We start from the raw sequence: 16,033 nt of genomic DNA, 5'->3' as shown, positions 1-16,033 counted from the left end.
AACTAACATGTCGTCAAAGGATTTCTGTGAAGTTGTTCTGATATAATCATCAGTACTTTGAGGAATGATAACAAAACAATACATTTTAAGATCTTTTATTTGGTGCAGCTATAAGACTTCAGAGAAATTAGTACGTTTTACCATTGACAAATAAATGACAGCAAACAGATAATTTGATGCAGATCATGTTTCTGATTGGTTTTTCTTTGAATGTCACATGAATCAAAGGAGGACATATCAGATTGTTCTTCTGAACTTGACAGCACACAGTTCGTGGCTGGCTTTGTGGTTATTTGGAGGATGTTAGCTCCTTTTCTTTAGCCTCCGTTGCTTTTTGTTTCTCTCTCTGCTCTGCTTTTTGTTTCTGGACTGCTTTAAAGACCTGAGAGGAAGAAAACCACAGGTCAAACACAAACCCTGAACTCTACAAAGAACATTGGGACATTTTAGTAAGAGCTGAGAACTTACCTTATTGCAGAAGGCCTTTTTGGCAAGCCAACGTCGGGTGACCCGCCGATAGTATTCAGGAGGGAACGTGTACGTGATTCCGAGCTCTTGACACACCTTCACAAAGGATTCATAACGGGTCCTTCTCAGAAACTTCAACTTTTTCTTCCTGCTGTCGATGGTCATGAGCATCCATCTTTTGTTGGCTTTATCCTAATGTAATATGACAAAAGAGGTTTTGATGCTGTTGTACACTAATTTGACTCATTTGCTGCATCCTAATTCGCCTACTTATACTATGCTTTAAAAGTATGTACTGTTTTTGTGAAGTAAATGACCAAACATATCTTTTCACAATGTTGTTGCAGATGAAATATAATGTGGATAACATTAAATAAATATCTTTTCATTAGATTAGATACTGATCAACTGATTAATCCCCTTTATCTAAAGCTCTCTACTTAACTTCTCGCATATCCGCCATGTTTGTAGTTTTAAGCACTTTTTATTCGTGTTTGTAGTTCCAATCGAATCGTAGTCCAATGCGCAATGGGCAATACTAGCCATTAGAGTGTGCAAGGATCTGCACTTCAGATTCGAACCGGAATTAGAAGACCATCCTGGTATCTTCGGAATACTCATTTCAACACACTACGATTTGGGACAAACTAATTCTAATTTCGAATACTATTTAGGACGAATGGTATGCTAATTGGGATGCATCAATTGTTTCAACATTTTCTTAAAGGCATAGTTCACCCATGCCAATTCTGTCATTAATTACTCACCCTCATGTTGTTCCAAACCAATAACTAAGACTTTCGTTCATCTTTGGAGCTCAGATAAAGATATTTTTAATATTCTCTTATTTTTTAACCAAAATTTTCATGAATCAAACAGTTTAATGCAAGTCTTCTGAACGCTTAAAGACATGATCGTTTCTAATGATGAACAGATTTTAATTTAAGTTTTGGTTGTGTAGACTTTCAATGGATGGACAAATATGATGAGAATATATTAAAAATATCTTAATTTGTGCTTTGAAGAAAACAAAAGCATTACGGGTTTGGAACAACATGAAGGTGAGAGAACTTTCATTTTCGGGTGAACTAACACTTTAAACAACAGAACTAGGTACAGAAAATTATGCTTAATGATATAAATGTGTTTAAAATTATTCATATAAACTAGCATATACAATAATTCATACATATATACATATCATCAAATCAACTGACATCAGCCGAAAATGATTCTTCCTTATTTCAGGCTTTTTTGCAATAACGTTTAACCACCCAGTAAAAAGTAGATTTTTGGCAGAGGTATGAAGTAATTTCCTCTCAAATCCACAGTTAAACCACAGGGGCAGTTCATCACTTTAACCAGCAACATTTTCACTAAAAATAGACAACCAGAAATAGTCCAAATCATTTTTATCTTTATTAAAAAGATAAAAAAACACTTTTTTTTCCAACAAAAGTTGTGCAGCTTAATAATTTTGTGAAAACTGTGAAACCCTTTTTTAAGGATTCTTTGATGAATAAAAGATTCAAAAGCATTTATTTGAAATATATATTTTTTGGAACAATATAAGTATTTAATGTAACTTTTGATCAATTTAATGTATTCTTGCTAAATAAATGTATTAATTTCTTTCAAAATAAAATCATACTCATCCCAATCTATTAAACGGTAGTATATATGCTTTGATTACTACTGAACACATGAGCGTATGCACAGGATTTCCTGTTTCTCTGTGGGTGTTAATCAAAAGGATGGGAACAAATGTTCTGACACCTTTACTGAAGGCCGAAAAAAGTCACGCTACTGAAGCATTTTGTTTACCTTGGGGTGTTTGTGCAAGTGCTCCTGGAAGTTGCGAATACGCGCTGTCATAATCGCCACTGTAACGCAAACAAGGAAATTTCGCATGATTGAGTCATGTTCTGAGATTCCAGTTTGGTTAAAGCAGTGGCTTTGTCAAATGTTTTAAGAAAGAAAAAAGAGAACTTGCCCTTGACTTCTGTTGAGCTGCGGTCATTCTCATCCCTCTGAACCTTGGCAATGAGCTGTTCCTCTTTCAAACGCAGTTTTTCACTCTAAAAAAAGAAATATATATTTTATTCTATATAAAATTTGATTTAACACCCTTTTATAGTTCCTTGTAGTCCCGCTTCCTAATATTTTGAAATATGAAAATATTCAATAAAGAACTAAAAGGAAATAAAAACCCGTACATGATTTGCAAACTCCAGCGTAAGCAGTTTCTTCACCACATCGTCAACCCTGCAAAGATATGACATAATACTGCAACCGTTCTGCATTCAAGCGCATAAAGGAAGTCTGAAGTAATCATGTACTTTATACATGCAATCATATACAAGGTATAATATAATCAGTGTTTATACAATGAGCGGATTAATGCAACAATGGAGAGTACAAAAACAAAACCATACGATTGTGCAAGTGGGACAGATGCATATTCATGCTTCAGCATGGATGGATGCAGGTCTTGAAGCTGACTTGGGAATTCTGGGAAGAAAATAAAGCAAAGAGCCAATGAGTCCTATCAAAACTGATATCAAACTGGCAGGCAATCAAATTGACTTGCATAATTAAAAATTCAAGACCCGTCAGTATTAAGGTCCATTCACACTAAGAACGATAACTATATTATTGTCCATACCAACCAAGCGGCAACCTCCGTCTCTCTCTTGAAACCAACACGGAAGTGAATTCAACGGCAATTCATCGACTGGCCGCTTGAGGCTAAGTGCAGAAGTGAGTCAAATCTGTATCTCCCCCATGTTAAAATACCCAACTTTACAGCAGAAAAAAACACGTTTACAGCCTGGAGCAAAAAGTGGCTTTGGTCTATATAGCTTATTTTTCCCTTCATGACAACTGTGAGGGGGGTGAATTTTTTTATAAGTCATCCGTTTACATTATATTAAGCCTTAAAGTTCTGCATAATTAAGGGTGTCCACTTTTGAGTGACAGGTGGATTCCCACTGCAGTGGTCATTAGTCATCATTAGCCGTTTGTCTGCTGTCTGTTAGCCGTCATGTTACCTCAGCTAATTGTCTGACTGTAAAAATAAATAAATTCGGGAGTGACGCGCTACCAAGATGGCGATGGTCGGCCACGCCCACTTTAGTCTTTAAAAACGGTCTTCAGAAACCTACGGGTGACGTCACGGACACTACGTCCATATTTTTTTACAGTCTATGATACCAACGCACAATATCTTTCTGTTTATTATAGGCATGCACTGCAGTTTTGCCGTAAATGCTCGAGCTCTTACAGCAGGATGGATTCTGATATTAGCTGTGTGTTTTTGTTGTTCATCAGCTCAAAAAAATTGTTCTGAAAGTGATTCCAACAATATTGTTCCTCTTTGCTGTTCTCATTACAATTGAGGTGTGGACTCTGCTAATTTTTTTATATTTAGATATTTTTTTAGAACGATATCTTTATTGCTCGCAGCTCGCGTTATAGTTATCGTCCTTGGTGTGACTGGGCCTTTACACTTGTGGGCAGATTTACTAAACGACAAATTAATGTGGAGCCACAATCTAATAAAGTGTCAATGGTAGAGGAAAGTTCTGCAGGTGATCTACTGAGAATGTGGCAATTCACAAAGTCATGTCAGGTGCAAAATCGGTTAAGACATGCTTTTGGGCATGAAATAATGGCGCAAATACCACTAAATTGACGAAGTAAATATAGTTGCATGACTGGCTTGACTTCACTTAAATACTCTCCTACAATTGCATATGAAATAAGGTCAGGCGCAAAAACAACTGTGACCACACCTTTTCAACGCTCATTTCTCACTGCATGTCTTTAGTAAAAGTAAGAGGGTTTGCGCTGGCGCAAGCTGTTAGTAAATCTGGCTTTTGGTGTGTTGTGGCACAATTGTTTTCTCTTACCTTGTTTCTTTCTAGAGGGCCGAGCATACTGCCTCACTGGTTGGTTTGGAAGGGTTTCATCACCTGAAACAAACCGTAAAGTCATATATATTGCCCAAGTCAATTTAAAATTGCTTATTAAAAAATAATAATAATGCACAAATGCAGAAACTACAGATTTCTTTAAAAAAAAAAACACATGAACCATGTAGGAGAAGACTGTTTTAATTTGGTGTCTGTTCTGTTGTATCACTTCAAGTCTACTTTAATAATTGTACCGTAATTATTCATGATGCAAACCCCTTTAGTTAGGAGACATTTAAAAGCATTTGTAAGTCACAAAGCTTTTCACTCTCCTCTGAAGCTCAAGAAAGACTATTTGACACACGTCAATGGTGATAAAGTGTCACCAAGGGTGGGGGTGATTTGGTTGGCCACATCCTTCCCGCACACCCACTCAAGGAAAAGACACGTCTGTGAGACTGTCATGAAAAAGAGTTGTCATTACAGCCAGGTAACCAGACAAATTTGTAAAGTGTTTTTACACCTTTTACTTTGAGCTGTTGCATAGTCATATCATTTAACTTTAGAATGTCAAACACTGAATACTAGGGACAGAAGTTTACATTTAATTAATATTTTAAGCAAATAAATTTGAGGTTAAACTGAAAAAAGGTTTCAAAAATAAAAATTCTGTCATCATTTACTCACCCTTACAGTGAGGAAAATAAGTATTTGAACACCCTGCTATTTTGCAAGTTCTCCCACTTGGAAATCATGGAGGGGTCTGAAATTGTCATCGTAGGTGCATGTCCACTGTGAGAGACATAATCTAAAAAAAAAATCCAGAAATCACAATATATGATTTAACTATTTATTTGTATGATACAGCTGCAAATAAGTATTTGAACACCTGTCTATCAGCTAGAATTCTGACCCTCAAAGACCTGTTAGTCTGCCTTTAAAATGTCCACCTCCACTCCATTTATTATCCTAAATTAGATGCACCTGTTTGAGGTCGTTAGCTGCATAAAGACACCTGTCCACCCCATACAATCAGTAAGAATCCAACTACTAACATGGCCAAGACCAAAGAGCTGTCCAAAGACACTAGAGACAAAATTGTACACCTCCACAAGGCTGGAAAGGGCTACGGGGAAATTGCCAAGCAGCTTGGTGAAAAAAGGTCCACTGTTGGAGCAATCATTAGAAAATAGAAGAAGCTAAACATGACTGTCAATCTCCCTCGGACTGGGGCTCCATGCAAGATCTCACCTCGTGGGGTCTCAATGATCCTAAGAAAGGTGAGAAATCAGCCCAGAACTACACGGGAGGAGCTGGTCAATGGCCTGAAAAGAGCTGGGACCACCGTTTCCAAGGTTACTGTTGGTAATACACTAAGACGTCATGGTTTGAAATCATGCATGGCACGGAAGGTTCCCCTGCTTAAACCAGCACGTCAAGGCCCGTCTTAAGTTTGCCAATGACCATTTGGATGATCCAGAGGAGTCATGGGAGAAAGTCATGTGGTCAGATGAGACCAAAATAGAACTTTTTGGTCATAATTCCACTAAACGTGTTTGGAGGAAGAAGAATGATGAGTACCATCCCAAGAACACCATCCCTACTGTGAAGCATGGGGGTGGTAGCATCATGCTTTGGGGGTGTTTTTCTGCACATGGGACAGGGCGACTGCACTGTATTAAGGAGAGGATGACCGGGGCCATGTATTGCGAGATTTTGGGGAACAACCTCCTTCCCTCAGTTAGAGCATTGAAGATGGGTTGAGGCTGGGTTTTCCAACATGACAATGACCCGGAGCACACAGCCAGGATAACCAAGGAGTGGCTCTGTAAGAAGCATATCAAGGTTCTGGCGTGGCCTAGCCAGTCTCCAGACCTAAACCCAATAGAGAATCTTTGGAGGGAGCTCAAACTCCGTGTTTCTCAGCGACAGCCCAGAAACCTGACTGATCTAGAGAAGATCTGTGTGGAGGAGTGGGCCAAAATCCCTCCTGCAGTGTGTGCAAACCTGGTGAAAAACTACAGGAAACGTTTGACCTCTGTAATTGCAAACAAAGGCTACTGTACCAAATATTAACATTGATTTTCTCAGGTGTTCAAATACTTATTTGCAGCTGTATCATACAAATAAATAGTTAAAAAAAAATCATACATTGTGATTTCTGGATTTTTTTTTTAGATTATGTCTCTCACAGTGGACATGCACCTACGATGACAATTTCAGACCCCTCCATGATTTCTAAGTGGGAGAACTTGCAAAATAGCAGGGTGTTCAAATACTTATTTTCCTCACTGTATGTTGTTAAAATCTGGATGACTTTCTTCTGTGGAACACAAATGAAGATATTTTGTAGAATGTTGGTAACCAAACTGTTTTGGTTACCATTGAAAAAAAGTCATACAGGTTTGGAACAACATGAGGGTGAGTAAATAACAGAATCTTCATTTTTTTGGGGGGTGGGAGGAGTTGAGTGAACTATCCCATTATGCATCGTACTGGTTATCTGAAGGAAATGTGCCAAATATGACTAAACCAGTGACCTAGTTATCTCTGATGGGTAAGTGTACCCATTAAGCCAATGCATGTACCCTTTAAGCCTACTTTCAACTCTGAAGTCATATTAAAAAAAGAAAAAATATTTTATGCTGCTCATTATTTTAACCAATCCAGTGATTTGTTACTTCCCTGGCATTTATTATTGCATACCAATCACATTTGGAAATGTTGAGTTAGCCCCACCCATGTGCATGCTGTCTCAGGGGACCCCAAAACTTTGGTGTTTCGGGACCCTACAGAAATCAACACATGCAATGTTTTTATTTTCAAAAACTGCAATTTTCAGCTATTTCTTTGGTAACTAAATTGATATTATGTCAAATAAGAGATAAATGTATTGTTTTTTGTGTATGAACAAATAGTACTTTATCATTTTATATAATTTTCCTTTAAATGGAAAGATGAGTTTTATTAGCTTGCGTTCAAAGCTAATCTCTAGGTCAAACCATTAGCCTTACAGAAAGGCTAGACTGCCAAAGAATTAAGCATGTGAACTGCAAACAATAAATGTTTTGTGATTCAATCTACATTAATTTACAAATATGTACATCATAAATTGTTTTGTAGAGAAGATTATTTTCATAAATTAACTTTTTTTTTTAAAGATGGGCTTAAATGGTACAGTGCCACAAAACGCATGCAAACTATAGCCAACACAAGCTAACCTTGAATGAAAAGAACTTATTTCTCAATGTGGGCATAATGAAAATTACTATGATACTTAGTCCACAGTGTATTTAAGCTCCATGCATGTATTTGTAAACATATCTTACATTTTTAAAGGAAAACATTGTGTTTCTTCACCATTACTCACTGTGGAACCATTTAAGCCCACCTTAATGTTTCAATGAGGAATCCCTCTAATTGCAAACTTTGATCAATTTTCTGAAAGTGTTTAATGATAACATTTCTTTGTGTGTGTAACGAGTGTGCTTTTACCTTACTAACCTTTTAACCTCAACTTACTTACTACCTTAATTTACAACTACATTTAGATAGGCCTACAATTTACACACATTCATTCAAATGAGATAGAGCCCGTTTTGTCCTAAAGTCCTTTATGTATAACCGGCATATTTCGGGAGCCAAGCCGAGTTAAGGCTTGAGATTCCGGGCATGGAGAGGTCCCAGAGGGACCCTACATTCCCCACAGTCCTGAGCCCCTGGGACCGTCCGGCTCCGAGATACCGCCACTTTCTGTCCAGCTTTGACCGGGCAAAACTCGGGACCCAAGCCGAGTTGGGGCTCTGGACTCCGGGCATGGAGGGGTCACCCAGTGGGCCCCCTATGCCGGGAGTATTGAGCCCTAACTGTACGTTCACACCGCCGCCGGCGATAGCGGCAAAATTCGCTCTCGCCGCCCTGCCAACGACGCCGGAGAAAGATTCGGGGACGCTCTGATGTAGATCAAAGGCGTGATCTTTTGAAACCAATGTTTACAGGATTGCGTTCTCTGGAATTCTCTCAGGCACAGGACTTCTACATTCTGATTGGTTGCCGCCAAACCGCGTCATAGCTTATTACCATAAAGTTGACCTGACTTCAACTCTCCTCGTCGCTCTCACCGTCCAAGAAGCGCCGTGCCGCCCTCGCCGGAGCTCGCCGCCGGCTCTCATTGAAAATGAATGACTTCCGGCCACTTTGACGCTCTCGCCGCCGCCGGTGTGAATGCACAGTAACTCGGCTTTCTTCCCGACATATGGTCACTTCCTGTGGAACTTTGATCGGGCATAACTCCAGAGTCAAGCCAACCTAAGGCTGCATTCTCCCGGTGTGGGGGGCCCACTAGGAGACCCCCCGAAACCCCGGAGCCCCAACTCGGCTTCCTTCCCGATATACACTCGGTTAAACTTCCACCTTTGACCAGGCATAACTCGGGAGCCAAGCCAACTTAAGGCTCCAGACTCCCGGTGTGGAGGCCCAATAGGAGGCCCCCCTATGCCCAGAGTATGGAGCCCCAACTCGGCTTGGCTCCCGAGATACACCCGGTCAAACTTCTGGCTTGACTCCAGCTACAACTCCAGTCAAGCCAACTTAAGGCTCCAGACCACCGGCCACAAACACCGACCCATCCCACCCAGGGCTCTAATCAAATAGCAAAAGGATTTTTTTTAATACTTCCCTGTTACTGAATAAATATATTGATGTTTTACTTCTTTAAAAACAATTAATTTTTAGATTTTGTGAATCAATGATAATGTGGGCTTACTTGGAACACATGCGGGCTTAAATGGTGCCAAAGTACCAATTAAGCCCATGCCAGACTTCTGACTTTATTCTTAAATTATCTTAATTTTATATTCTAAAATGTACATCAACTAATTAATACATTTTCAAATGAGAGATAAATCTTGCATTTTAACAAATGATTTTTCTTATAAACTGTCAATATCTATGAAAAAAACCTAGACTAAGATTTTGGTGGGCTTAATAGGTACACTTACCCCTACTTAGAAAAAGACTTTCAGAAAACTGGTCAGCATTTTGCTGATGCTTAAGACATCTGCTGTTGTATTACTATGCAAATGTGAGCATTTGAGAAAATCGAAAATACATTTATACATAGTTTTTTTCTTTTTAAATAACCAATACACCCACTCTTTCATAGTTCACAAGCCTTGCGGGAACTAGTAATTCAACTCTTTTCCCCCACACATTATTTTTTGCCCGAAGAACAAGAAAACATGTGTGAGAACTGAGCTGCAAGTAAAAACGTAAGGGCGGCAACTTGTCTCGTAAAGCTCAGGTCGGAAGGTTGCCATTTTGACAGCAACAAAAAATGGGCCATGAACAACTTACCACCACATTCTGACTGAGGGACTCTCCCTGTACTATACTTTGATAAAAGCATCTGATCAATAACTTACAATAACCGTTCAAAAGTTTGGGGTCGTTTAGATTTTACTCATGTAAGAAGCCTCTTATGGCCAATGCAGCATTTATTTTATCATAAATACAGTAGAAAAAGTAATATTGTCAAATTTTATTACAGTTTTAAATTACTTTTTATTTTCATATATTTTAAAATGTAATTCATTCCTGTGATCAAAGCTGAATTTTCAGCATCATTACTCCGGTCTTCAGTGTCACATGATCCTTCAGAAATCATTCTAATATACTGATTTGGTGCTCAAGAAACCTTTTGTATTATCAGAGGAATAGAAAGTTCAAATGATAAGCATTTTATTTTTTTGAATTGTGTAAAAATTATTTTTAAAATTGTGTAAGAGTATCAGGGTGGTGTGGCTCAGTAGTTAAATATTTAAATCTGTAACTTGATGTAGGTTCAAATCACAGGAGGAGAAGAAAAATTTATGAAACGTCACTCCTTAGTGACCCCCGTTTACTCCAGAGGGATTTTCCCTGTACTAAGTGTACTGTCAGTCACTTTGAACAAGAAAGCATCAGCAAAAGGACAATTAATAGTAACAACCTACAACGGATACATAGATCATGATAGTATGGCTACTTCATAAGCCGTCTTGCATCCTACACAATACATGCTGCCTTAAAGGATGTACAGTAAAGGGTACAGTATGTAATCTTTTTGAGACAACTAACCAGTACATAAAAGTCAGCAAATAACAAGTACTAGCACTTAACCATGGTCGTAACGGTATGAGAATTTTATGGTATTATAACCATCAGTTTCACAGTATTAAACAATACATCTATTATTATTATCATCATGTTAAAATGACCCTTAAATTAATCAATACAGTTTTTTTTTAAATGTAAACAAATGAAAATGTAATAAATGTTATCTTTTTTTTGGCAAAGAGCTGCACAACAGAGGTTTACTAAATTAAAACATGGACGAAAAATATTCCTTAAATAATGACGTTTAATTATTATGTAATTAAACATTATTATTGTAAATAATTACTATTAATAATATTATTATTGTTGTTTTTATCATTTTTAAAAAGTACATTTGTACTATTGTACAATACTAAAACAGTTGCAATCGAACAAAACCCATTGCAAATCAGGTTTATTGGCAAAATTTACAGACTTTAACATTTAATTAAACAAAAATAATTAAACAAAAATAATTGAAATAGCTCAACACAACAAATGTTTCAAGTGGTTTCCCCAAATTCAACAGAGAATGCAACTTTTAATGACTTCTGCAGTCTCAAAATTATTCATGGCAATTTAGTAATGAGTAGTTGTTGTGACCATCAGCAAACGAGATGTATAACCACCAGACACCAGCTTCTGGCAGCGTTTCTGAGGAATCTTAGCCCATTCCTCATGAGCAATGGCATCCCGTTCAGTAATATTCTTGGGTTTGCGTGCTGAAACTAGGGGTGTGCGATATTGACAAAAAATTATATCTCTATATTTTCTGGGATTTTCTCAATTACGCTTATTAGACGCTATTTTGCTGTTTATTGTGTTGGTACTTTGGCAGGTTTAGGACTGCCGTGGACAGCGACTTCTAAAGTGTTTGATATTCTTCATACTCTGTGTGGTGGTCAGTTCACAGCAGTGATAGAAATTATTTTTTCCAATGTTTCAATTGATTTTTACCTAATATGGGCATTTACCTTTATAAAGCCATTTTTAAACCTAATTGCATGCATCATCTTTTGTGTCAATTTCATACATTTTTATCACATTCAATTATAAAAATAAGACACAATAGGGCTGTTACCAATCAAATGAAATCAGTATCAACAAAATTCCTCTTTGCAATATTGAATATTGATATTTTAAATGATTTAAAACAAGAAAAGATACTTTAAATGTGAAATTGAAACCTCCAGTAGGTGGCAGCCAGTCACTGTTAATGAGCGAATCATTACGATTCATTAAAACGGCTGATTTATTCAAGGAAAGAGGCATTTGACTATATTAATCTAGTCAACTGATTCGTTCAAAAGCTGATTCACTCAGTAAGGAAACACCAGTGTGTGGCTTTTTGAACTATTTTCATTGGAAATAGAGCAAAAACAGGCAATATGGTGTCTAAAACGTAAGTCACTTAATATGAACTTCTTGTTTATTAAACTTGTATAAAATCAGTATCACATTTGTTATCATACTGATATTTGGAGAAAAACTGAACTCTTGTGATATTTATTATTAAATGATTTAAATAAAGACTAAATCAAAGCGTGCACTCTAAATGTGCACCCGCACTAGTGTAATCTACAAGATTATATCACGTAGAGTATGCATGCACTTTCTGGGTGTCTGTGAGGGATATGCTACACTCGATAATGTCAAATAGCATATTGTTAAAACAACAATTACAATATTATCGCACACCCCTAGCTGAAACCACTTTCTTCAAATCCCAACAGAGATTTTCTATACTGTGCAGCTGAAACCTCAGTGCTGAGGGTTTTTCTGAACCTGTCTTCTCAGAAATCTGGTTGCAGCCATTGATAGCTTCCTTTTTCTGCCCCATCTAGGTAGTGTGACCACTGTTCCTTTAACTTTGAACTTGCAAACTATGCTTCCAATGGTGTCTCTAGGAACATTTAGTGTCTTTGCTATCTTTTTGTATCGTGTTCCTTGTTTGTGAAGGGCGATGGTACCTTCTCTTAACTTTTTGGACCATTCTTTTGACTTCAGTCAAACGTGACACTCAACAAACCTAGCCAGTTCAGATATTTCATGTGTTCTAGCTCAAGCACACCTGGTGCAACTAATGAAGCCCTTGATTAGTTGCATCAGGTGTGCTTGAGACAACACCTGTTTTGCAGATTTGTGCTGTTGTGAGGGATTCTATTCAGAGGGTTAAATAATTTTGAGACTGCAGAAGTCATTAAAAGTGGCAGTTTTAGTTGACTTTGGGGAAACCACTGGAAACATTTGTTGTGTTGAGCTTTTTCCAATTACTTTTGTTTGAATTGTTCACTGTAAACAGCTGAAAGTCTCAAAACCTTTGCTAATAAACCTGATTTGTAATGGGGGTTGAATAATTTTGATTACAATTGTATATTTCTGTTATAATAAGTTAAGACACTTTTATTTTAACCAGTTGCAGTAAAGACCTTTGAGTTTCAGAGTGAATCGTACATGTTTACAGGTATACCGCTACAACCCTACACTAAACTAAAACGACACTCCAATAAGTACACTAATAAGAGTAGTGATTTACTAACAATAATATGGATGACTCAATATTACATGCAATACAAATAATAGTAGTGCTTTTCTTAAGAAAAGAGAAACAGTTGTTTTAGTAGCAGATTGTGATAATAATTATTATTATATTAATGAGGGAGAGAGTTCAAACCATAACTCAGAAAACAAATTAAATTAGACCCACAAAGAGTTATTTTCACACATTGCTGGGACATGACATTTCACACTTAGTCATGTCGATACTCACGCGCACATACTTGACAACCATCTTTTGCTCTTTTTCTCACCTCACTCTGTCACCATTTTATTGTATTTACCCTCTGGTGGTCTTCAGTCATTTCAGAACAATTTTTTTTTTAGAAATTTTAAAATATTTCACTTCATTGAGTATTATGAGGCCTAAGATCCTGCGACCGGGCTCTGCTGGTAGTCCCTCGCTTTAGACTCAAGTGTAGAGGGGTGCGTGCATTAGCGGTGGCAGGGCCACGAATCTGGAACACCCTGCCTCTAGAGATTAGAGCGGCCCCTTATCTGTCTGCATTCAAGTCTCTTTTAAAAACCTACCTGTTTTCTTTAGTATATTGATTTTTTTTTTTTTTTTTTTGGTTGGTTTTACTAATTTATATTTGATTCTGATACCGTTTTGCTACTCTTGTTTTATGGTTCCTCTTAGCTATGTTGCTCTTATTTTTTGTTTTATTTGTTGTTATGCATGTTATATATTTTAATCTTGTTGTTCTGTAAAGCACTTTGGTCAGCCTAGTGGCTGTTGTAAATGTGCTATATAAATAAAATTGAACTTGAACTTGGTCACTTGGTGACTTTTGTGATACTTGCTATGTGAACACAGTCAACACAGACCAAAAATGGACATGATTTGAAAGGGCTATATGGTTATAAACAAATAGTCACACTTGTGTTCTTCACAGTCAAAATTGTCCTTCATAAGAAATGAATAGGGAATACGAAACTACATAGAAAAATTCTAAGCAGTCTTTATCCAAATGCAAAACTTAATAAGGGTAGGTAATTATGTCTAAAAAAAACACTGTCAGGAACTAGGGATTGCACAACCCTGTCTATATACAGTGATAAGCCAAAACATAGCCAAACCATATTAACCAGTCACAGATAAAGCAAATATCATTGATCATCTCATGACAAGGCCACATATAAGGTCTGGGTAGATTAGATTAGCAAACAATCAGTTCTTGTAATCAACATGTTGGATGCAGGAGAAATGGGAAGGAATAAAGTACAGAGTGACTTTGACAAGGGCCAAATTGTTATGGCAAAGCGACTGAGTCAGAGTATCTCTGAAACGGCAAGGCTTGTGGGTTGCTCCCAGTCAGCAGTTAAGAGAATTTAACAACAGTGGTCCCGGGAGGGACAAACCGGCGACATATCTTCCCAAGGCTCATTGATGCACAAGGGCAACGAAGGCTACCCCGTCTGATCTGAGCCAACAGAAGGTGGCACAAGTTTAATGACTGTTAAAGGAGAAATGTGTCACAACACATGCTGTGTAAAGGTCCAGTGTGTGTGTCACAACAGAAATGTGTCACAACACATGCCAAGCAAGGTCCAGTTCCATCACTCGTTTGCCTATTGTTGGCGCTTTCAACAGAGGACGGGACATAGGCACTCTGATTGGTCAGACCAATCAGAGTGCCTCTGTTGAAAGCGCCAACAATAGGCAAACGAGTGATGGAACTGGACCTTGCTTGCAGCAGTGGAAGACGGTTGCCTGGTCCAATAAGTCCAGTTTTCTTTTACATCATGTGGTAAATTAATATTTTTAAAAAAGTATATTCATTTGATTAAAAAAGAAAAGAAAAGAAAACATTACTGTTATAGTCTTCTGTCTTTTTTGACTGCCGATGACCACCAGTGTGACCCTCAAGAGAGATGGCTTTTTTTATTTATTTATAAATAGTGATAGCCTATATCACTAGTCTCACAAACAGTATATAAAAAGTGATTATATGAGTTAGGAAAGTAAAAATAGCCTTTTCCAAATAACAAGGCTTGCTATTTGCAACGATGAATGAAGCAAACTGAAATTAGATAGGTATTATAGGATCTAGAGCTTAAAAGTATGTGGACTTGATCAAGGTCATATGACAAAACGACGTCGATATGATGCCCATTTAATAAGAAAATGCAGTGGCTGAGATTTTAGAGCCCCCTAGAGGATAATACTCGAACTGCATATGCTGTCAATTAAACGTTACTAAAGCAAAATGTACAAAATTAAACATACAACCATAGTAACTGACACCCATCCTGGCTAACATAAATAAAACTCCACCTCAAAGTGGCATGAAATGCTTAATGTGTCCAACTTAAAAAATAAAATACGGATAAGTATTGATTACCAATTAATATCCAAATTACTGTAACAGTCTCTCAGGTGTTTGTGAATGCAAATATGACAGCATGTTGAAGCAGTGCATTAGTCGTTGACTCGGAGCTCGGATGTCAAAAATATACTTACATTTAAAATTACGGGTTAACGTCCAGTTCGAAAAAGAGCTGCATGTAGACTGCCTGAAGGCAGGCACGGCAATACTGGCCTGCCTCGCGCCTGAAAATACACTCCATGTCTGTAAGCCCAACGCCGTAGTTCGAAAAACGTTTTTTAAAACCATTATGATTCCCGTATATAAATAAATCGCTTTAAGTTTGTATATGCTCTTGCAGAACGCATTTGCCCCTTCAGTTCAAGTAAGTCGCCATCTTTAAACAGACATTAGTAATCTGCGCAGAAAATCTAATGTAAATGCAAGCAATCGAGCGACGATTGAATCGATGTAGCCTTTGTTTCCTTCCTATGACATTGCATTGTGAACATCTGAGTTTATGTAGATACGTTTTGTTTATGACATAAAAAAGAGAATAGAACAACGATTGTAGCCTACTGTTCTATCATTATCTATGGCCTTCTGTCATTTGAAGGCCAGGACACCCCACTTGTCCTTTCAGAGATGTTT

At 37.5% G+C, this 16,033-nt stretch overlaps 2 protein-coding genes across 3 annotated transcripts in view; one reads left to right on the top strand and one right to left on the bottom strand.

Moving 5' to 3' along the window:
* sh3bp5b (SH3-domain binding protein 5b (BTK-associated)) overlaps window positions 1-16,033 on the top strand; it is a 37,360-nt gene that overhangs the window by 2,556 nt on the left and 18,771 nt on the right. The window lies entirely within an intron of this gene.
* On the bottom strand, window positions 80-15,802 carry mrps15 (mitochondrial ribosomal protein S15). Of its 2 annotated transcripts, none has more exons than XM_084089670.1 (8): window positions 15,538-15,802; window positions 4,380-4,442; window positions 2,904-2,979; window positions 2,685-2,733; window positions 2,462-2,546; window positions 2,293-2,351; window positions 469-660; window positions 80-382 (listed from the first exon to the last, which is right to left on the bottom strand). In XM_084089670.1, the coding sequence occupies exons 1-8, from the start codon at window positions 15,689-15,691 to the stop codon at window positions 290-292; spliced, it is 771 nt and encodes a 256-aa protein (XP_083945796.1). In that variant the 5' UTR covers window positions 15,692-15,802; the 3' UTR covers window positions 80-289. The 2 variants fall into 2 exon arrangements, with proteins under 2 accessions (XP_083945796.1, XP_083945797.1); XM_084089671.1 differs by lacking the exon at window positions 15,538-15,802 and adding an exon at window positions 4,637-4,732.

Source organism: Abramis brama (assembly GCF_963993115.1).
Source record: "Abramis brama genome assembly, chromosome: 17".
In the NCBI taxonomy this organism is placed as follows: Eukaryota; Metazoa; Chordata; class Actinopteri; order Cypriniformes; family Leuciscidae; genus Abramis; species Abramis brama.
This window is presented reverse-complemented; position numbering and strand designations above follow the sequence as displayed.